The sequence below is a fragment of the Sylvia atricapilla genome, chromosome 2 (genome assembly GCF_009819655.1).
Source record: "Sylvia atricapilla isolate bSylAtr1 chromosome 2, bSylAtr1.pri, whole genome shotgun sequence".
Classification (NCBI taxonomy): domain Eukaryota; kingdom Metazoa; phylum Chordata; class Aves; order Passeriformes; family Sylviidae; genus Sylvia; species Sylvia atricapilla.
Genome location: NC_089141.1, coordinates 95,483,303 through 95,507,803, shown reverse-complemented (window position 1 = coordinate 95,507,803; position 24,501 = coordinate 95,483,303). Strand labels below are relative to the sequence as shown.

Sequence of the window (24,501 nt, the reverse complement as noted above, 5' to 3'; positions counted from 1 at the left end):
AAGATGTGTCTTAGATGCACTACCAATCTCAGAAAGAGTCACTACACACAGGGACAAGAGTGATCTGAATGACAGAGACTTTGATTTTCTAGAGTTAGAAAATGAAATTTTATCTCACCTGAGGCTCTGAAGAATTTGACTCCCATGAGACAGAGTCCTCACTCATCTATCACATCAGAACTCATTAGATACAGATGATTCACAAAACGGGTGAAAAACTAGGTGGCAGCAGTAGCTGCTATGAGGAAATTATTCAGATTTAATAAATGCAAAGTAATCCACAGAGAGATTTTCCTGTACTTCACCAACATATACAATGACGTACAACAGAAATTACTGCTAAGCAAGAAGGAAAAGCTGAATTTCACAGACTGTTCTATGAACACATAATCTTCATACTTCACAGCAGTAAAAAATTAAACAAAACCCCCAAAACAAAGCAAAGACAGACCAGCAGAGGCTTGACAAGATATCCAGCTGCATGGCTCCTGGTTTGCCCCAATTTTCTGTCCCCCCGCAGGCATCTGCTACTGGCTCACACAAAGGAAAAAAAATCTGCCTAGGTAGACCTTGGCCTGCTTTTAAGCATCAACAGCCATCAGCTGCCATCATGTACCAGTGATTCAATGTTCCACTGTCTCAGAGTGTGATATTTATATATCTGTTATTAGTCAACCACAAACACTAGTACAATGAAAGGACATAATGGTTCATGGCAATGAAACTTGTGCTAATTACAAGTATTCACAGAAACCTAAGGAAGATGAAAGGTTATAGGGGATTTCTCATATATGAATAGATGCTGTTAGACTCACTCTCCTCTATATGCACAGGAAGAGCTACAGTAGGTTCTTCCCATTTTCAGACAAAATACAAACTTTATAACAGCCTAGACTGTACTTGTGTCATTGCTATATGACACATACAATGTGTCACATCACACATATCATTGGCAAAAAACTGATGTGAGAAATGCCATAATAATCTGTATCTCATGATAAAGAAATGCTAAGGACATGGACCTGCTGGAGCAAGTCCAGAGGAGTGCCAGGGACATCATCAGAGGGATGGAACACTTCTCCTGTGAAGACAGGATGAGAGAGTTGGAATTGTTCAGCCCGAAGAAGAGAAAGCTCTGTGGAGCTTGTTAACACATGCATGAAATGTTTGCCAAAGAAATTTTTTTAAGGAAGCAGTTGCACAAGATCATACTATTTCTTCCTCACATGGAAAAGGGTGAAAACATTTTGCTTACATAGCTCTGGTAATGTCTTGGTAAGACCTCCAATGCCTGAGACATACTTGTCCTGCAATGTTCAATCAGGAAAAGCAACTCACAGCTTGACTGCTTAACTGCAACAAACGAGTAACCTCAGGAAGGTCAACAAGGCCAAGTGCCAGGTCCTGCCCCTGGGTCAAGGCAATCCCAAGCAGAAGTTCAGGCTGAGAACAGACCAAGACCAGACTTGGGAAGAAAGACTTGGGGGTGTTTGTGGACAATAAGCTAATGACTTAGCAGTGTGCACTCTGAGCTCAGAGAGCCAAATGGCTACATCAAAAGCAGTCTGGCAAGCAAGCCAAGGGAGGGGATTCTCCCCCTCTACTCTGCTTTTGTGAAACCCCACCTTGACTACTGCATTCAGCTCTAGGGTTCCCAAAAGAAGAAAAGTGTGGCCTTGTTGGAATGTGTCCAGAGGAGGGTTACTACTATGATCATGCAACACCTCATTGAGGACAGGCTGAGAGAGTTGGGGCTGTTCAGCCTGGAGAAGAAAAGGCTCCAGGGAGACCTTACAGCACCTTCCAGTACCTAAAGAAGGCTACAAGAAAACCAGAGAGGGACTTTTGTAGTGATAGGACAAGGGGGAATGGCCTTAAGGTGGAGGAAGGCAGGTTTAGATTAGGTATTAGGAATAAATTCTTTACTGTGAGGGTGGTGAGGCATTGGAACAGGTTATCCAGAGAAGCTGTGGACTTCCCATGCCTGGAGGTGTCAATGATCAGGCTGGATGAGGCTCTGAGTAACCTGGTGTAGTGGAAAGCTCCCTGGCCATGGCAGGAGGGTTGGCATTAGGTGATTTTTAAGGTCCCTTGTGATCCGAACCCTTCTAGGATTCTAATTTTTAGTAAAGAACTTTAAAACAGCTATGCGACACAATACTGGCAACAAAAGTTCTCATTAACTATTTAAGGAAATGGCTCTTTTGCTACATATAAAAACCTCCAAGCCTTCAAAAGTCTTGTATTTCAGTAGCTCAGTTCCTATTTAAGCTGATCCCAACACTATATATTTTCATTTAATTTACATGAATTTAGAAGGTGACTAATTTATACCATCTACCATTGTAAATATGAGGAACTAATTTGTCCAAATGTGTATTATGGATTGTTGATGCTTTTTCCTCCCACTGTCAATTAGTCCTCACAGAACCCTAACCCCACAATGGTCACAAATCAGAAAAAGCCAAGGGAAGTAACTATCAATATACCCATGTCTATGTGACATACATACACACACAAACATCCATACATGCATGATACAAATAAACACATAGACAAATGGACTACTGGTCTATTTTTAAATTCTTCTCCATCTCACTCAATTCAGAAGACGTAAGGTCACTCACATTCCTGTGTTGCTGAAGGTCTTCCTCCTTCCCTTCCTTGCTGCTGCTCCTGGGTGAGCATGGAGCCTAGATATTCACCAGGTGTTGAAAAATCTTCCTTATAAAGAGCCTAATAAAAAACTTGAAAACATGTCTATAGGCTCCTGCTTATGGATTATCAAAGATTTTTCTAAACACTATACTTGGGCATTTAGGACAACTTAGGCATTAAGAAATTATTCTTATTTTGGTTTTGTATTGTAAAGACTGTTCCTCTGTCTTCAAGAGCTCAACTCAAATACAAGTAACTACTAAGGTATGAAAACACTGAAAGAAATATTTTACAGTGTTTAATTAGAGTTGAGTCACACTACGGTCCTACACTTGACGTGCAAATGCTCTTGGACTTGACACCTATTAAATGTTGAAATATTTTCTGCAGCCTGTGATCTCAGATATCCTTTTTCACTTTTTGAAGTTATGTAACTTTAATAGACATCACAGGAACAAATTAATAGAGCTAGGAGTCAAATGTTCTTAGAAAGTAAATAAAGGAATGGCTGCAAACATCTCTAGTAGATGGCAATCTTAAGAATTAGATAATAAAGCATGATTCTTTTGATGCAGAATGACTTATGTGTGCATGTCATAATGCAGGAAGCCACAGACATGGTCAGAGCATCCATTTTCCTCTCTAACCTTTTGAAAGTCTTTCAGCTTAGAGACTTCTGTAAGGAAGGTAATTATATAACCAGTGTAAGTCATTCTACAAATGCAGAGAGAGAGACATGTTTAAAGAAGCACAGAAGCACTTTGTATCTGTAAAAAAGTAAGCTTTTGTAACTAATTTGAAGTAGAAGGAGAGGCATCAATAAAAATAAAGCACTATTTTTTTGTTTTACAGATCAACAGAATTGTATAACGCTTTTATGCTGTCCTAAAGTTAAGAACATACACAGAATCACATCAACCCCTCAGTATAAAAATACTCATCTCTGTTAGATTACTTTAAGTTCCTAACAGGAGTGGTTTGGTTCTTCCATAAGAGATGACAATGGCTGCTATGGACCACTATTTTCTCTTCCTACAAAAGTAATACCCTAAACTATTAAATACTGCAGTTCAGAAGAACATGTTCCAGCTCTTCTAAAAAGGAAGATGAAACAACCTGAATTCATTGGAAACACTCAGTAATCTCAAAGGAGAAAAACAGAGCTCAAAGATGAAACAGGTTCACAATCTATCTTCATCAACTCAACATTCACGTCCTCCCCCCCAACTTTGCAAAGTAATGTTAATTCAGGTTTTACAACTGTGTGCTAAAAAAGAACAGCCAAGAAAATACTGTAGCAAAAAGCTCAGGAGAAAAAAAAATATTTTTGTTTGTTTTATAAGTAATTTGCTGGTACAATATTCTAACCCTTTTTCGTTGTAGATTCAGTGCATTAAGAAGACTCATACTTCTGAGGAAAATAATCAAGGAAGCTGTAAATGGTAAATATTCACAGATTTTGTCAAGTTAATAGTTTTTTTTTCTTCTTTTCTCAGAACAACTGAAGGGGAGGGAGGCCAAATGCATCCTGTAGCATATGAACAGCCTCTAACTTGGAGAAAGCACCAGTGGACTCCACAGCTGTCTCTCAGCTTGGGTTATTGCAAATCTCACGGGCACAAATGCAGAAGGGTCACTCCTGTGTTCAGCCCCATCACACTGACTTTGGCAGCCCAAAGGCAACCTTAGCACACAGGTCTCAGAAGCACAAAATAACAGTTGCCAGCAAGTTAATCCTAACATAAATTTTAAAAGAGAGTATTAAATATGACTATAATGAAGACCTCAGGTTTGGTTACTATTCATGTTCTAGAATATACCCTGAATTAGGGAGATTGGGTAGCCATTTGCAGATTGCTAGGTTTTAAAAACAGAAAATGAAATGCCTTTAGGGCAGCTCAAAAATCATAAAATCAATCCATGCCATGAGACCAGCTCCTTTTGAATACAAGAATGCCTTGTTAAAAAACGGAGCACACAGAAATACATCCTCTTTCCCATAAGGTAACCACTCATTATCACACAGTGGTAGTTCACAATACAGGAATTAAATGCCCAAATTTTAATTAGTTAGTTTTTGAATACAGAAGGTATGTCAATGTATCAATGTTGAGAGAAAAGACTGTGAAAGAGGCCATTTCACAAAACCTTCTGTAATGCAGTAAAATGGCCAAATACTACATCTAAAATAGTATGTCAAAATAGGCTCCAGCTGAAAAAAAAGTTACTGCAGCTGGTGCCCAGTCATGTGATTTTCATGGATTCCACGATTATAAAGCAAGAATTGTGCTGCACAAACACTGCTAAAATGCTGGCGTAGGAGTATTATTCACATGCTTTTGTGAGTCGGCTTCAGCGCTAGTAGATGGAAATCATTTTACTTGTCCAGAGATGCTGCCCACCCGCAGCAGCCCGGCCGATCCCGGCCACTCCTCTGCCTCCCTCCTCCCCTCCCCACGCTGTGCGCCACTCGCACCCTCTGGGCTGCTCATTTTGGAATCACTACACTAAGTCCAAAAGGCTACAAAAAACCCAGAAAAATAGGGAGTGGGCTCTTCAGCTAAGCCATAAGCAATGCAAAACACAATCGTATGAACCCACAAATAAACACTAACTTTTTACAAGGTATTATGGTCACAGCTTGAGTGTATGTTTGCTACAGTTCATAATTTCCTCTCCCTTGGGAGATTATTACCACTTAGAGAATGGAGGAAAGCCCATAGTTCTTTTTTCCTATGCATGGGCTCTCTGTTATGAAACCCAGAGCTGTCAGACCTGGCTATAGCAGCGTGTGCACAACCTCAGGTCGGCTTCAGCAGCCGCAGAATCAGCAATTGCTGAAATCACTGCTTACACCACAATGAGACAGGACAAGGACAACCCTCAGAACCCTCAGCATTCACATTTAAACGATTTTAACTACACTGTGCACACAGTCACACCTTTAAAAAGGGTTTTAAAAACATGGTACATTAATTAAAACATAAATCAACAGAGAAAATCAGAGCTCTTCAAACAGTAAAACAAATTTTAGGGTCTTCTATTCATGTCCTATATTCTGTAAAGGCATAAGAAAAGTAAAGTTCAATTTACAGCACTATTATGTTTCAGCAGCATGCTGTCTTTGCCAAGGATAATACTGGAAATCTCTTTTGGGAAACCTCAGGGCCCCCACCTAATCCTGAAAAAACCCGTAAATAATAATTTCATGCACACAAATAAGAATCAACTGCCTCTGAACAAACTATAATATGCTCAACACCCAACAATTTGACAATTTCTTTAAGCTCACGCTAGAGTCCCCAAAAATTTCACTCCCAACATTAATTCTATCATGCACGTTGAAGTATGTGGGGAGAAGGAGGTAAATAAGGGAAAAAGGCACTGCAGAAACTCTGAAATCATCACAGCAGAACTTGCAGTTTGAGTGAGGAAAAGACCAGATCAGAGAAGTTTGTCAAAAAGATATGTCAAAATCAAATCTTTTAGAGTGAAATTAAGAAATACTATACTTACCTTACAGTGCAATTCCTTTCATCCAGTTTGTTAATGTTAGAGAAAATACACTCCCCATCTTCCTTTAAATCCTCTGCTTGCCGCCTTACTTCAACTGATACTTCCTAAAAGAGGTTTACAGTACAAGTAAGAGACCAAGTCATCATGTTTCACTCCCAAAAAAATCTATGATTATGGAACCTCTTATTTGTGGGTTTGCTCTGTTTGACTATACATCAAGTCAACAGCATAGCATGTTTTGAGCTTGTTTGGTTTTAAGCAGTACAGTGTGCTCTGTGACCTCTTGTGCAGCACTCCCGACCTGGCTGTGCTCACGTTGCTGCCCTGCTTTGCTGCTCTAGAGAAGAGCTTAATGTTTATATAAACGTTTGCAACTTCCATTTGGCAAAAACAAACAACAACAAAAAAGAGGCACAGAAGCTGCAGAAGAGTTGCTCACATTCTAGGAGGTGCAAGTATGCACCAGGCTGTGAATCCCTGTGCGTTGACTTTCGTTTCGCAGTAAAACACCAACAGCGCTGTTTCACGTTATTATCTCACTATCTTCAAACAACCCCACCCAAAGCATAGCTCTGCATTACAAACACTGAACCTACAGGAAATTTAATTGCGCATTAGCACTGGAATAATCTGAATCATATATGCAAAACAACATATTTATTTACTTCAGTCTGTTGTAAGCATCTTCAATGCACTTATCACCATATTTTCCAGGTGCCTAAACAGGTGCCTGCTTTTTGCCCCAGGAGGCCTATACTGAACGTAAAGGCACTGACTAATAAATGAGAAATGCATACATAGAATAGATTAAATGAATTTTTTTTCTGCTGGGTAAGCAATTATTTAAGAATTTAGTGAATTTAGTTTTCAAAATAACTTCCAGGTGAATATTTTCAGTGCTCAGAATCTCTACCCCAGTAAATTATCTGCATAGTTAAGTCTGCACATAAAGTTCAAAATCATTTTTGTAAAATTTAAAGGCACAAAAAACTTATGGAAAGACAGTCCATAACTTTTAGAGATCGATGTTTTTGTTTCTTTTTGAGCTATTCTCATTCTACTCCATGGCTGCACACACACAGGTGATGACCTGTGTATGTATGAATGTATGAATGTGTATGTATGAATGCAATGCTTTTACCAAGAGGGGAAAAAATAAAGAAAAAGTAATATACAACTGCATTGCTTCAATTTTATTCTTGGAGAAGGCAAAGTTCAACACAGCTTAACCACACTATGACTCTTCATACATATCAGGCAATCTTGTAGTAGCTTGAACAACGTCTTTTAAAAGAGAACTAAAGAGACTTGGTTTCTCTGTTTACATCCAGTGCCACCTGCCAACCATTACCTGGCCCTGCTAGGTTAAAAATTAATGTAATATTTACTTGCAAGTTGAACAGCCATTGGCATCTCTCTAAGGAATAAATGTATACATCTTAAACCAAGCAAACTGACATAAAACAAAACATTATGCAGTTTCATTTCTGCTGTGGCTTTAACATTAACAGGCATATTTGTAATCTCTAAACTTTATTAGGCAGACATTTTGTCCTATGTAGCTTTTGAATGAACCAAGTTTAGAAGAAAAGAAGAAATCCATGGAAATTATTAGATCATTAAAAAATTAGACAAAATAGGTATTATTTACACTTTGAACACTTTTCTTCATAGTTTCAGAGAATTCAAACAGGCAATACAGCCACACCAATAAAAAAGTAACTATCTTAAAATTGGTTTGAACCTTCAAAATCTCTACTGTAAAAAAGAGGATATTAGCAAACCAATCATGTTTTTTTTTCCATCTGACTACAATACATAAGAAATTACTTTGATTCAACTGCTCTTGTGCAGTACAAACTTTGATATTCCTCATTTTACTTAAGAAATCTACCTATAACATTTACTCCTTTACTGACAAAAGGCAAACAGTGTTCCTAAATAGGAAATTTTCATAAAAATTCTTTTCCCCTCCACTCCTCTACTGTTCCCCACCACCTTGGGCAATTTAAAGGATAATGCAAGAGGCATTTGTACCTGTTTGTAGAAATCAGTGGAAGGGGATGATCTAGACCTCTCATGGGTGTATTGGGATTTCCCATACTGTTCATGGCCTGTATCGAGGATATTATCAGCTGAATGGTACCTTCCTGAGCCCCTTGGCTCTATTGGCTTCCACTGCTCCTTCCATGATGCTTCATACTCGGCAAAGGTTCCCAGGCGCTGTGACTGTGCAGATTTCCCAATCCTCTCAGCAGCCCTATTGCTGCTGCTGTGGTGGGCACTCTCTTTTGAAGTACGAGCAGTTTCAGGTCCAACAGAGGCTACCCGACCTCTTTTCTCATACCACAACTCCTCTCTCTCCTGTGCTTTCCTATCTGGCCTCTCAGGCTGCCCCTCTGCTAGACCGTAGGGACCTGGTTTCTGTGATGGTTTTCTAAATGCAGGCTTACTTGTTTCTTCAAAGAATTTCCACCTGTCTGCAAACGAGCCCAGGGCTTCTTCTGATATATCTGGATGGCAATGAGCGTGGCATTCATGCTCTGACATGCCCACCTCATTCATCTTCTCTGGTTCCGAGTATGACTTCAGTTTTTGCTCTGTTGTGAACCTCTTCCTGGCTCCAATGCGAGAAACGTGATGAGTGCTACTCCCTGTAGGGTTTGGTTTGGCTTGTGTAGCCTCAAGGAATCCAGAGATATCTTCAGAAACCAAAGCCAGTAATGAAGAGTTGTAACTACCGGTTTTCCTCTCAGGTGACCTTGGGAGATACTCAGCAGGGCTGGGCTCCAAGTCCCGACGTTTGAAGGATGTCGCACTCAGAACCCTGGCCTGTGCTTCTTTGAGGTGATCTTTGTAGGTGCTGGTAAAGTTTGTGTCTGGAGAGGTGGTGATATTCTCTGTTGATTCTGGTTTCCAGGTCTCACTGCACTCCTCTGTTTCAGATGACCCTACTAGTGTAGCAGTACTTCTACTTTTCTGCAGCTTTGCTCTTCTCATTTGGATCTCATTTCTGAGGGTTGTTGCAAAACGATCGCTCCTTCGTGCCTGTTTAGACAGGTGGGTGTCAAATGAGGTCTGTCGTTCTGTTACAGCTTCTGGGTTGTTGTCAGATTGTTTTTTCCCTTCCTGAGCTAAAGAGTGCAACATCGGCGTCTTCTGAGGAGAAATCTTGCTGCTCTCATCTTTCCCCCACCTAAATTCTTTCTGAGCAGATCTGTTTTCAGTGGTAAGGACACAGCCCTTTACGTACTCCTGCTGACCATGCCTAGTTTCACTTTCCTCAGAGCTGTTCTCACAGCTTTTCTTTTGTCCAGATTTTTCAGTATGATTAGGTTTTTTAGATTCTTCTACTACAGCACACCTAGCATCTCCCTCTCTGTCCACTGGGTAATGACTACTGTTCTCATACCTTGTCAGTGAAGATTCAGTAGATTGTTGAGGTAGATAATATTTTGTGTTTGGGGCCATTGTAATAACTGCAGAATTTTCATGAGGTCCAAGTGACATATCAGTTCCCACTGCAGGTTTCCAGCTGTCATCCTTGACTTGTAGTGGCTTTGAGCTTCCCTGAGCAGGCTGTTTTGCTGTCACACAGTAATATCGACTTTGTCCAGTGTTGTCCACCTTCTGTTCAGCAGCACTGTTCAAAGAGGAAGTGTTGAGCAGACTGCCTTGGTGTGAGCTGTAGCCATGAAAGTGATCTGCAGCTAACTCCTGAATGCCACTGTAGGACAGATAATGCTGCTGATCTTTAGGTGCAGCTAAGATTCTTGCACTGTGATAAAAGGTGCTTTCGTCGCTGTACTGGTGCTGGTGGTGGTAAGTGTAAGCAGGCTGTGCAAACCTAACGTCGGTGCTGGACAAGGATGGCTGCAGTTTGTTCACAGTTCCTGCATTACTACTGTACCTTTCACCAGCTGAAGAAAAGGTGTGTTCTGAACTGAGATCGGATTTATAATTTGAGCAGCTGATCCTCCTGTCACATGCTCTGGAGGGCCGTCGCTGCTGCTCTGCAGTTTCCAAACTCCAGTCACTCCTGGGCTGAGATCGGTTCAGGGCTGTAAAGTGCTGTGTGCTGGCACCCTCTGAGTACATAGGGCCATGTGCTTTCTCGTGGCCCTTGGTGGCAGCAAAGCTGTCACTACGAAGAGGTGGAGGTGGAGGGGGAGGAGATGAAGACTTCTTCTTATCAGGAACGTACCAGACAGGTCCGAAACTGGATCTTCCCAAGCTAGTGAGCTTGCCATCTGAGTGTTCCTCTGTTCTAGGACTTTTGTTGTTCTCATATTGTACAGGAGCTGGCAAACACCCAGGTTTGTCCTCCATTACACTGCTGTCATTCAAAAACTGGCCAGACTTGCTTCCATGCTTAGCAGTCTCCCAGGGGCCCACTTTGTAAAGCATGTTCTCTGTCGAAGAAGTGTCTGCATTGGACAGAGTGTGGTCAGGGGTGCTAGAACTCGTGGAGAAAGACCCATAGGCTGAATCCCGCTTACTTTGGCTCCCTAGATGATCGATGCTACTATTAGACCTTGCAGAAGAAAGTCTTCCATACTGGGCTACTTGGGGAGTGTGGTCCCAGCTGTCCATACTTCCCAAAGAGCTGAATTGGTCAGAAGTGCGATATAGACTTGACTGATCCCATGAATTTGACAGGTCATGAGAAGAACAACTACTGAAGGAAACAAACAAAAAAAGTGTCAGAATAAATATCAAAAATAGCAAAAAATGCCACAATGTAATTATAACCACTCATTTTAATAATATTGGTTAACACCCATCTGCACAGCAGTTAAAGACAAACAATCTAACAAAATTGAAAATTTGAACATTAAGTCAGGGGCTCCAACTTTATACTCCACCACTGATTCAAAGCTTGAAACTTTAGTAACTAACTCAGCTCCCAGATGTAAGCTTGCCAGTAAGTAATATGCATTTATCTCCTTGAAGGGTCTCTTCTCTCCCTGCAAATTGTTGATTTTGCTAACTTTGCTTTTAGAAAAATTTAGTTTGAGCTCCATTAGCTCCCTCTTTCCCAGGAAAAACACCAACTTATTTTTCAGCTTATTTTCCAGGCACCCCAATTCTTCCAGCTATTAAACTTATGTATTTCCTCTCTTCATCTCTGAAATATGACTCTAAACTTCTTTAGCCCATGATATTATTCCCTTGTCAATAAGTTACTCCCATAAAGCTATATCCATATCTGCCTATTCATTTGATGTTTTAACTTTTAATCAGAGATGCACTTAATGCATTTGTCGCAAATACCACCTGCACATGCATCTTAGCAGTGTGGTTTCAAACCACTCTCAGGTTGACACTCTCACAAGAAGATTCAGTTCCACCCAGTTCCACAATATTGACAGGAAAACTTTAGGAGGAGATATGAAGGCAGCATAAGCGCTGCATAGCCAGACAAACTTCTAACTTTCCTTAGAGAATTCTTACTGCCACCAGTTTTTCCCTACCACTCTTTCCTCTATAAAAACATCATCTTTGACACTGTACTTTCTTCAGGCCTTTTGCCATGGACAATATTCCAAAATCGTGCTGCTTCTGTTATTTTCCTACCACATGAGTTTTGTTTCATTTTCTTTTATTTCTCTCACAGTATCCACCTCCTGTCAATCCAACACATTTATGCTGAGATGACAGTCTTTTCAATTATTCTCATCACATCTCCCTGTTTGAACTTCACTGGCAGCTCCTCCTGTTTTTATATACCAAATTCAGATTCTTGCCTTTGCATGCAAAGCCCCTTGGTAGAATTCCCAGAATTATTCCACTTCCCTGTAGCTATAATTATATGAAGCATCTATCAAATCTTGTGCTGTAAAGAGACCTGTGAAAGCTAGCAATGAAATCAGATTAGTTTACACAAAAAATACAAAGAATCATATAGGTCTTCTGTCAAAAACGTTGCAAAGGTCAACTAAACAGTTCTTTGGAACTCAGTACTAACAGAATTGCTTTTTTCCCCCCCTCTACTACTACAGCCTTTTAAACTTCTTTTCTTATACAACAAGCAGTTTATATGAAATAAGAGAATATATGCTTTATGCTTATTTTCTAGAAGCATTTTATTAACAAGATACACTAGCAATGGCCTCATCTTGTGGGGCTTTATGTTCTTTCATTAATTCATTTTTAGCATTAAAAAAATGTTGCTGAATCCTTAAAAAGGTCTTAATTGTCATCTCAGGCTGATACTGTGTTTCTTGTAAAAAGTATCTTGATCATTACTAGGATTTTTTTGTCATAGAATAATGTAAGCCAGATATTACTACGAATTGCGGATATTCCCACTCCCTTGAGCCCTAAGGAGATCACAGAACCATTAAGGTTGGAAAAGACCTTTAAGTTCATAAAATTCCAAGAGATACTTGGCATTAATTAAAAGAAAGACGCAGGAAAGCCTCAGTTTCCAGGTCTCGTGTAAATCTGTTAAAATCCAATGTAAAGCAGAGATCATCAGCGTGGAAGGTCAAAACCCTGCTAGAAAATGCCTAATGGAAACCCATAAGAAGCAGCAAACACTTTAAAGAAGGAAAGGAAGGTTTCTAATGGCATGCTACTGCAAAGCACAGCCTCCTGTGGTCCTAAACTGCAGGGCAATCCTCCTGTGAACCCTGACGTGGAAGAATGTCCAAAAGCCAGTTTTCTGCCTGAGCCTGGCTGGCATCCCCGGATATCCTTCTCTCAATGGCTGTTTTAGAGCAGATCCATAAAAGCAGCTACATTGCTAGCCAAAGTCTGGTAGGTGAAGTCAAGGACAATCTACAAACACCATCCCTTTGCTACCACATTGGACAGTAAACACTGTTCCCAATCCTGAGGCATGAGCTTCTGTTCCTGAACCTTTACAGAAATCATCTAATCTCAACAACTGCATGGGATCACAAACCAGATGCACCTGACCCTAATCACCCCAAAACCTCAGTTTAGGTATCCTTTTCAAAGCACACAGGTCCCACAGCCAAACCTGCAATACCAGAATGAAGCAGAAGAGGTGGTTGGGTTCACCTTCATAACCAGGGGCACATAAAAAACCTCAAAGGTTCCTCTGTTATAGTATATCCTACTGCAAGAAAAGGGTTTAAACTTTTAGCAACTTAAGATAGTTCACTTACACTCCCCTCAAGAAAGTGCACTGAGCCTTTGTTTAGGATGGGCCAGGAAAAAAGTCTGCATTGTGTTGTTAAGGTGCAATTTCTGTGAAAGAGACAGAAGACTCACAGAGGGAAATAAAGGCAACAAAAGCTTTACAAGTTCTAGCTCTGTAGCCTTGCATGAGAGGCATCTGGGCCTAGCCTACTGCTCCCAAGAGAAACTAGAATTTTTGCATTAAAGTCTCATGATAAAAAAAAACATCATATAGTGCTGGATTTGGAGGGCGGTGTTCCAGGACCACACTCTCTGCTATATACTGGTATTGCCTCTTCTGGTCTGTCTTCCTCTATCTTCATCCATCTTCTCAAATGTTCAAATTCACCAGGCTGGCAAAAAGAAAGCCCCAACAAAACCGACCGAGCGAAAAAAATCCTAAAGCAAATCAAACTGCCCATACCTTAACCCAGCAGTAGATAGTATGGACAAGTCTTCACCAGGCTGTTCTGGCCAGCTGTGCCCCACTCCACCCAACACAAAAAAAAAAAATCTTGTCCCCCTGTCCCTCAATGAACTCTCCATGTTTTACAAGGGAATGCAGGTAGGTACATTAGGAAGAGATTTTAGGCTTTTAATACCAATCTGAGATGCTTAGGTCAAGGAAGGACACGAAATTCCAGAAACAGCCCAGGGATGGGATGCTTGGTCTAGAAATATCCCCTCCTGGGGTATTTCCATTATCTCCTTGCATACTGATTGCTGTGCTTTTGTCTTTGTTTGGCATAACCCAAGACAGCTTTCCAATCAGCTGAGCTTTTTGTGATGTGTACTTGTAAAGTGGGCAATCTCTGAGGCTGCTCATTTCTTTTTGCAGATCAGCAAGCCCAAAGTACCCCACTCTGTAACTGAGATCCCCAAAATACAAAAATACCTCCAGCAGCAGCACAGTAAAACCAGCTCTTCCACTGAATTGGTCTTGGACAACAGACTCCAGGGTTGACAAATCTCCCAAATACATCACTTTTTACATGGGTAGCACATGGTGGCCAAGGGGTTCAGGATGACAGTGACCTGGGAACTGTGGTATTACACTGTGCTAAGGCCACTAAATCTTTCAGCAGCATATGAGAAAGAATCTCTTCTTTTTATTAGTATTAGTGTCTGTCAGCAGTTGCAGCTATTTCTGATATGTGAGGGGAGAGGATTGCTCTATTCCCATTCCCCTTTTCTTTTATACCCACAATTTCCTGACCAAACCCCATTTGAAACTGGCATTGAATCATTTTTTTCTCTTTAAGTATTGGGACACACCCAGCTCCTATCAAAACAGGCCTTGAGACATCTTGAGACAAGGTTCAAGGACAACTACCAGGAAGAGCAGGATGTATATAATGATTTACAATTTAGTGTAGAAGACTCATTAATAGTACAAATACTCTAGCTATAGCATTGCAATGAGGAACTCTGTAGAAGACTTTAGAAATTTCTTAATTTTGTTTTTATGGACAAGAATGTTTACTGTCTTAAAATCAATAAATGTAAATCAACCCATCTACATGATATTTAAATACAAACTTTAAATCGGTGTAAAACAGCAGAAATTGTAATCAAAGTTTCTAAAACTTTCTCCAATAAAGTATTACAAAAAGCATTTTAAAAAACCCTGTTTCTGCCTAATGTTGACTTTATTCAAGGGCAGATAGCAACTTAGCTTAAAAACAGTAGGGAGCTCCCAAAGAAAACAATGTAAAAACATTGTAAATGTTAATCTAATTGTAAAAATTAGATGAAAAAAACAAAACAAAACAAACTTGAAGATTAATGTTCTTTTATTCTGACTACCACAAAACATTAACCTCAAGAAGTAATGACTCAGCAGAGAATGTGCAGCACAAAGTATAGAAAAGCAGTCTACTTCCCAAACTGCTATTGCACACCAGACTCATTTTCTTTAATGCTCAGTGTAACTGTGGCCCAGTGTAAACCGAGAAGTAAAAAATAACAGAAGACAAAAAACCCCACCCCCTCCCGCCAAAAAAATCAAGAAAATCTCTTATGAAAATGATAAAGAATGTCACCTAGGAGCAGGAAACAAACAAGAACCTGTAACCAGACACAAACAGGCGTTACCTGAAGGTTTAGAGTTTCACAGCTCAAACTGCCTGGGTGTCAGCCTTTCTCCATTAGCGTTGAGTGTGACCTAACAAATACTGCGGTGCTTTAAAGAGCGACTGAAAATCATCGGTCTTATTACCTCTCTAGACATGCAAGATCACAGATGGAGAAAGGTTTACAGAAAGACAGTTCAACGAATTAAACCAGTAATACCATAAAAGAGCACAGTAAAGCATTCTGCACCTTCTCTTTAGAAAAAAAACTTTTTAATTGTTTTAAACAGTATTTTTCATTTCTTCTCCCTTTCCTATTTTCACTTTATAAGTGTTAATTTTAATGGTTACTTCGCCTTAAGATTTTCCCAGTGGACACTGAAAGGAAATGCAGAGCAAGAAGCATAACCTTTTGATTGCCTTTAAAGCTAGTTTCTTACCTTTCAATCACATGCACATATCAGAAACTGTTTCAGAAATCCCCTTATCCATAACGTCAAACTTCCCCAACTCCCCCTTCATGCACTGCAAGGATAGGCAACTCTAAAGATGTACAATACCAGGATTCTGCGTTGGTTGTTTTTTAAAACAAAAAACCCTCAACAACATGATCTTGTTAGTGTTGCCTGGCTGTTAAGGGCCGAATGAGTGTAACTTAAGCAGAGACTCACCTTGCATGGTAGCTCGAGTGCCAGGAGGCGCAGGCATTAGACGACGGAAGGTGTGACGTGGCTGCCTCAGGTTGACTTTCGGTAAATTTGGTTGCGTGCCAGGAGTGTGGCCTGCAGGCTAGGTCATTCCTTCTGAAAACAACAGAGGCAGAGGGTGCTGCTTTAATGCAAACAGTTCAATAATGTGATAAGCAGCAAAAAAAATCGACCAGAGCAGCAGTAAAACGTTTCACAGTTAGGACAGAGGCATATTGACTTTAAATGACAGCAAAACTTTCTACATGCATGCCAGTTTTGAAAAGACATCACCATTTCTTCAAAATGCTTGAGATGCAGTGAAATGCCAGTTTTTTGGGTTTTTTTGAGGGGTGGTGAGGTGGGTGTTTTTTTACAGGGAACAGAGACTGATAAATTTTAAAGTCCCTGATGTGTATCCAGGGCTTTAATAGTTCTAAGACTTTTACAGCTTGATAACAGTAGGGCTTTGGTAAGATTTCACTGAAGGTAGGTGCATATGGGAGGAGCTAGGAAGAAAACAAGTTAATGACAGGAAGGATTAAAGCCGTGTACATTGTTTCATACAAGTTAGTGCAACAAGCAATCAGATCAACTCTAGGCAAGTTCTGCTTCAGCTCTTGAAATATTTGGCATCCCAGATATGCAGGGAGATTTTGTTTGTTTTGGTGTTTTATGTGTTTGTTTTTTAAAGAATTCATCTCAAAAACAGTTCAGCGAATCATGTAAGTCTCCAAATACCTACTTGGAAATCACCTCCAAATGTTTCTGTAACAGAAGAGATTCTTCTAAACAGTACAACAGTAAGTTGTTATCAGAGCTTTGCACCTTGCAAACTGTTTTGCAAAATTGCTTCATACTCCTCTACGCCCTTCCTTCTGCTCAAGAATTAGTAACTACAGCTTGCACTGCCTCCCAAGGATTTGCTGTTTGTTACACCTCTCAACTCTCATGAACATTTTCCCTAGGTTAATAAGCCTTCTGGGTGGAATCCAGCTGTTTCAGTGAGCAGATGCCAAGTACAGGCCATTTGTCTAGACCTTCTTAGTCACTTGGGAATGAAGCAGGACCTTCTTTAGAAATAACTCGTCCTGCCCTTCTCCTTGGCTCATCCTGGAGGGATGGTAATTTAAAATTTAGATATGGTATGAGGTTTGATGAAGTCATCTTTCAAAGTCTGAGTCTGAAATAAAGGCATATAGGATTGTAGTTCTTAAGATTTTTTTAATGCACTTATGTATTAAGAAATTTATCTACACTGAAGTAGTGTAACTTGCTGCACTGAAAAAGTAACTAGCTACACTAGAAGAGTGTTCCATATTTTCAATTTGAAGTGTAAAGGTATTTCTACATTTTTTTACTCATTCCCCCTTTTTATAAATTTGTCTGTTATCAGACACCCACTGCATTTAGAGACCAAAAGTAAAGCCAGTATCTTCAAAACAGGTCAGCTTTGAGTATATGGCTTTTCACAGTACATTCAGGAAGATCTGAAGAAATCAGTGATGAATTGCCTTTCCAAACTCTGCATGCAGGATAACAAAAGGAGAATAACAATTCTACAGGGAAACTAATTCCACTACGAAGTGCAGCATCATTACTGTCACTAAAAAAAGGAAGTAATTGTTTCCATAAACAAAAGCCTACTCTTCTCAGCATGACAAAAGAGAAAACAGTTAAGCAGAACATCTCCAGTTGCTTTCTTGGTAGGACATGCCATTCAGAGAGTGCAGGAGCCCCAGTAATCTTAGTGCAAACAAGCTCAAAAGATTCTGCTCAGCCACATGATGATGGGCTCCAGACAGTCCTTGCTTACTCCAAGTCTGTGTGCAAGTATGGAAGAAGTTATGATTCCACTGTTCAGCTGCAGAGAACATCACATGTCCTTTTCCCCTCACCGCTCACCTTCAACAGTACTGCCACCAGCTCAGCAAATCACAAATACCTGTTAAGGCAAATTCAATAGACCTCCTAGACATCAATTCAGCTGAAAAGGTTTATCTTTTATGAGACAATTACTTTTCTGTGATGTACCAGTAAGGAAACACAAGACTAGGAAACTAGCACAACGCAAGCAGCATTTGGAGAGTAAGGAAAAGAAGGTTGGGAAGAGGGCATCTGCGACAGTTTGGGCTTGACAAATGGCAGGAGGAATCCAATCACTGGGAAGAAACAGAAGGGATGCACATGTAAAGTCAGTACTGTACCTCATGGAACTTGTCAAGATCTTGATAAGATAGTTCCTCGCTACATGAATGTCATTTTCAGAAGGCATTTTCTGTGCTACAATATCCACCACCACTTTCATCTTCCTGAGCAGCCAGGGAAGGGGAGGAACAGACTGGACTGAGTTATGGCATAAGGCAAGTCAAGTGGATAAGAATTTACAAGTGTTCTGTTCAATTTTCTGTATTTATGGACACAGTATTTTTGACAGGTTTTTGGCTTTTTTTTTTATTTTTGGACATAACAGTCTGAACATCCTAAAAATACTGGTGGAATACCTATAAGGTGCAATCACAACCCGCTGTTGTTGTGAACTTCCCAACATTACTAAAAATTAATCTACTGTGCACAGTCCACAGTACTTTCTGATAGTAATTGTAATTAAATGGTGAGAATCTATCCTGCACTTCACAAAACCATTTTTTCTAAAAAGTGGACTGCAACATAAATATTGAATCTAAAACTCAGCAAATAGATAGAAGCACTAGAAAGAAAAGGTTAAAAGATTCAAAACAGGAATATTTGCAGGCAACTAAAGAAGGTGGAAGCTTTTACATTCTAATGTAATACCACCCTATTACTTCTGAGTGACAGAATGAGATCATTTGAACCTACAACTCAGAAAACCCCCAGCATTAATGGAAGCATTATTAAAACATTTCACTGAAAGTGTCTCTACCAGTGCTTTTACAGAAGCTGCTGGAAGGAAAAGGTTGATAAGCACAGAAGATAGGTTACAAAGGAAAGAAGATAAAAGGCCAGCAGATACAAGAACAGAAGCATGTATTTCCCCAGCACCACCTTCTCCAACAGAAATTGTATCATTCTTATCTACCAAATAGCACCTCTGTTGTAACCCTGCCATTCAGGCTTTTGCATTGGGAGCAACCAAAGCAAAACGGTGACAGGCAGTTCCAGGGGCCTGCATCCAGGTGAAAACCAGTTGCTAGAATTTATTTCATAGAACCACAAAATTGTTTGGGTTGGAAGATCAGTCAGTTAAAGATTACTCAGTTAAAAATGTCCCTTCCATGGGCAGGGGCACGTCCCAACAGAGCAGGTTGCTCACAGCCTCATCCAGGCTGGCTTTGAACACTCCCAAGGATGGGGTACCCACAACTTCTCTGGCAACCTGTTCCGGTGCCTCCCCACCCTCACGGTAAAGAGTCTCCTCCTAATATCTAATTTGTCTGTTAATGTTTCATTCCAGGCCCCTGCTGAACGAGCAAAGGCCTGGCTGCTGGCCCACACCTCAAGCCTGAGGCCGCACACCTTCCCTGCAGGCAGCGGCAGGCGCACAGGACAGCGGCTGGATGTGCCGATATTCCGAAGCCGAAGCGGCTGTTTATCCCTTCCCTAAGGATCGCTTCCCGTCTTCCTGGCCCCCGCCCCGCGGCCCGCGCGCGCCCCCTGCCGGCCGCCGCCACCCCCGGCATCATTCCCCAGGCCGGCCGAGCGGCGCACTCTGCTGCGACCACACGGCAGGGGTGTTTCTCCCGGCCGCTGCAGCCCAGATTACACATCGGCAGTAATCGTTGACGGCCGGGGCTCCCCACAGCCCATCTAACCAGAAATGAGCATTAGAGGACGGTCCTTGCAAATGCAGCGTATAGCCCGCTGTTCGTGGCTCTGCTGCGACAGGAAATAAATCATGGAATCAATCAAATAATGGTTTAGGTAGGAAGAGACCTTAAAGATCATCTCGTTCCAATCCTTCTGATGAAGGCAGGGACACCTTCCACTAGACCAGACCATTTGCTCAGAGCCGCATCCAACCTGGCTTGAATGTTTTTAGGGTATGGGCCATCCATAGCCTCTCTGAGCAACCTGTTGCAGTGCCTTAACGCCCTCAGAGCAAAGAACCTTTCCTAACATCTAATCTAGACCTACTCTCTTTGAATTTGAAGCCATTCCTCCTTGTCCTGTCACTACAGGCCCTTGAAAATAGTCTCTCTCCAACTTCTTGTAGGCTCCCTTCGGGTCCTGGAAGACTGCCATTAGGTGACCCCAAAGCTTTCTCTTCTCCAGGCTGAACATTCCTAGTTCTCTTAGCATTTTCACACGGAGAGGTGCTCCAACCCTCTAATCCATCTTGGCGGCCTCCTCTGGACTCGCGCCAACAGGTCGATGGTACTTCCCATGCTGGGGATGCCAGAGCTGGATGCAGTACTCAAGGCGGGGTCTCACCCTAATAAAACCTGTGTTTAGACAAGAAATCCCAATTTTTCAAAAGTAATAGAATGGACAAGTCAGTGGCTTCAGTTAAAACTGAGCTGAATCTACAAAGGCAGAAAAAACCCGGAAAGCAGAAGCATCTGTCTTTTTAACTCTTACACATGGTCAGCCCTAATCTGAGTGAAAACTGTTGTAGTGATCAGTTATATTAAAGATTCTTTATACATATATATATATATATATTCATATATATATATATTCCCTTTTCAGTCACTTCAGTTTCTACAGAAAGCTATAGACCATGTTTCAAGGTACAAACACAAGAATTTGGGAACCAGTCAATGTAGTGATGCTGAACAGCAACTATCAAAACTCTTCTCTCTCCATTCACCAGAATGCAACTCAAAGCTTTTCAGCAGTGCAACAAAGCCTTTCTGTGTTGTTAAAAACTTTGTTTTTAAAATAGCCCCAGGTTCACTTTTCCAAAGTTGCAGCAGGAGGTTCAAACTACTGGCAGTCATTTTAAACCTTGTCTAGAACCAGAAATTTGGCCTAATCCCAGTGTAATTGGCTACAAGACATATCAAAGATGCAAGGCTAAGGAAATGCAGAAAGGCTGCAGCCCTGAGATAAAATGGAAACCTGCACAAACTTAAAGGTCAAATGCACAATTCACTGGCCTTCTCAAACAAGCAGCACACTTGAGCACTGCACATACTGTGAGGTACAGCTCACAAGGTGCCCTTAGACTGTTTCAAAGCCAAATAAACCAAGCCACGCTGCAGTTGTTTGCCCTACAGAAAGAGACAACCTCAAACACTGCTGCCCCATGCCAGCCATGCAGATTGGTTAGGAGGGGTTCAGGTTTTGGAATGTCCTCAGCAAGCCACTCACTATTTTTTTTACTTCATGTAGAGAAAATGTCAGGAATTTGTAGTGACAGCACAGGTGCCCTTGTTTGTCTGCTTATAAATCCCGAACAGCTTAACAGTTCTCAGCTTTCTCATTTCCCCTCCCTTACAAAAGCAGTAGGCTAGACACACCAATACTTCATTAACAAATTTTTTTAAGTAAATCTGTATATGCTGGGGCAGCAAAAGTTTTCCCAATCCATGGGTTTTTTTTTTTCAGTTCACCAGTCTTGTGTTCAGGAAATTAAAACACACTAGAAGACAAACATATAATGTAATTAACTGGGTATGCAAAAAGCCACTGTAAAACTGCTTAATCATTTATTCAATGTATTAAAAACATAGTTTGGATTTTGTTAGTCTTCTGAATCCTTGGCAGGAAAAAAAAGGGAGGCTGAAAACCACCATGAGTCTGCAGTTACCCACAGGGGCCTGAAATAAAAAAAAAATTGACAGTGTAACTGGTTTTGATTCCAGAAGCTGTTATATGTATTTGTCACTGCAGACTTAAAGAACTCATCAAACTACCTAACGTGGGAGCTCATGATTAGAACTGGATGATTTTTCTAAAATAAAGACTTTTTTTTTAATCAGCATTTAATTTGATTTTTCTTCTTACCCTCCCCTTAAAACAAAAAAGACAAACAACATTCCTTTCTACAGAATACCAAAGGAGTCATCCTAAACAGACAAAGATATTTGGTATTATCTATCTCAGACAACTATATTCATAGAATTCAAATTACTTCATGCTACGTTAGTCATCACTGGCAGATCTATCTGCCACAGAAATATGGGAATGAAGTATCTAAAATGTGGCAAAAGCTATTGCCCAGCAGCAAAACTCTATAAGGAATGTGAATGGTGTCATTCTCAGTAATTAAACAGATGCAAGAGTTATCCAAATTTAGGTTAAACCAGTTGTTATCAATTCCGTAAAAGGCTCTTGATTAAGTCCAATACAATTCCCTGCTCCTTTCCCTTTACTATTTTCAGTGTTGTCCTGTCTCCTGACATAAAGGTACATCTGTATCTTGGGATGTAATGGCCAACCAAGAGAGGACAAAGCATCCAAAACTTGAGGTAAAACACTTTTTTCTGAACAGTCTCCTGCTTTATTTTTTCTTCATTTATTTAAAAATAAAGGAAGGAGGGTGCTATGTATGCGTGAAAGAATATGAGAAGGAAGAAAGCCCTTCTGAAAATTTCCATGCAGAAATTGTATAATAAAGGATTTCCCAAATAAAAAAGACTTCCAGAATGTATTTTGAAGTATACCTTCACTGTCACTCATATCCAATAGAGAGGATATATATACACACACACACATACACATCTCTCTATGCAGACACATGCATAGAAATATACATACATGCAAAGTGACTTCTTAAGCTTTGCTAGTTCTAAAATATGCCCACAATTTCTCTAACCAGGCTGATGGTTTTGCACTCTAACCACTGCTTCTTTTGGGCTTCCCAATATACTGAAGTACTGCTAAAACCTGTCCCACAACCCACTCATGAATTCATCTCTCTGCTGCTTTCTAGAGCTTCACAGCCACAGCCACTTCCTTTCCTTTCTCTTAAGCCTGTCCTACTGCCTTTCCCTCAGATTCAGTCTTAGATGACCCAGGTTCCTACTGTCCTGGGGCTAGACAGCAGCAGCTTAAATGCTTTTCCTGAAGTACATTCTGTGTACATCCAGGAGAGCCTTAAATGTCTGTTCAAGTGAGGACAGAAGATACAGTAACTGCACTAGCCCCTCCAAAAAGCCAAAAAACGGGGCGTTCTTCCAACTTCCCAGGTGAGACAGAAACATCAGGATGTAAAATTTTAACTGTAGAGGTATCATACCCTCACTTTATATTAGAAAGGTTAAACTTAAGATGTGTAAAATATCTTTTCATGGTGAGCAATAAACCCAAAAAATGCCTGGAAAATATCATCATGGCAAGTACTTTAGGGCCATGCCTTTGACCTTTGCAGATCTGTAGTGAACTTTATGAAAACAACACATACCATCTCCTCCTTTCTTTCAGGATCACTCCCTCAATACAAAAAAATGGCTGAATCTGTTTCAGATGAAGCCAAATCCTATCTGGATTTATATCTGGCTTGTTCACAAAATGAAATGGTTAAATCAGATGCACTGTAGGAACATTTAATGAAATATTTAATTAAGTAAATATTTAGAACAATACTGCCGATCACCATTAGAAACAATACAGTTCTTTTCATCCAAAAATCCCCACTGGCATAAGTAGTAGAACCAACTTAACAAGCCCACAAAGTCTTTTTGCTCATCTATTTAGGAGTTTGCACTTGTTAAGTACTCTAGTATTGCTCCTCAAGCCTATTCTCACAACACTTCAACACTTGGAATTCTCAAGTAATCTTTCAAATAAATACTAGTCACATCACACAGCATCCAGGACCCATTTACTCTGGCTTATCCTTAACTGAGACAAAAGATGACAGTAATACTGTAAAAAATTACAGTACTTTCCACATTAATAAAGAACTGAGCAAGTTTTTCATGTGGAAATTTTCCCTTGAGCCATCTTGGTCTCATAAGGACAATAGAGATTTGAAAGAAAAGAATTACTCCACAAAAAAACCAAACCAAACCAAACCAAGCCCCAGAAAAAGAGATAAAAAGAAAACCTCCTCTTCTGAGGAGCCCCTTCTGGATTACACACACAAGTGCATGCTAAAAAGTTATGCTTCCACTGAACTGAGGTAGCTATGCAATTGTAAATCACTCTGCGATATACGGCACGGTTTGTAAAAAGGATTTTTATTGCCATAAAAACTATTTTCAGATTAAAACAGATATTAGAGTTTTGGCACGTTACACATCTCATAATTTGGGCAGGAAATCTCAGCTGCCTTAACGTGTTGAAAGCCCAAGGCATAAGGTGGTTACAGTTGCACAATCATCCAAGGTAACCTCTCCCTCCTTACCCTCCCGGGGCAGCTCAAGTTTCAGGTGAAATTAACTGTTAGCGTTAGTTCCAAGTTAAATCCCGTTCTTAATCTCCAACTGATGACTGCAGCCGTAACAGCATTTTAACACATAGCACTACAGTTTGAAACACTTATGCATCCA

At 40.5% G+C, this 24,501-nt stretch overlaps 1 protein-coding gene across 3 annotated transcripts in view; it reads right to left on the bottom strand.

Annotated features, from left to right (window-relative positions):
- The window catches only part of SHROOM2 (shroom family member 2), a 119,189-nt gene that overhangs the window by 28,674 nt on the left and 66,014 nt on the right, over positions 1-24,501 (bottom strand). Inside the window, exons 3-6 of one of the 3 annotated variants that reach the window (XM_066313853.1) lie at positions 18,289-18,393; positions 16,067-16,198; positions 8,212-10,849; positions 6,175-6,278 (exon numbers count right to left, since the gene is read on the bottom strand). In XM_066313853.1, the coding sequence (XP_066169950.1) occupies positions 6,175-6,278; positions 8,212-10,849; positions 16,067-16,198; positions 18,289-18,393 (2,979 nt within the window). Of the gene's footprint in view, positions 1-6,174; positions 6,279-8,211; positions 10,853-16,066; positions 16,199-18,288; positions 18,394-24,501 lie in introns of all 3 variants that reach the window. The other 2 variants (XM_066313850.1, XM_066313851.1) reach the window with 2 other exon arrangements.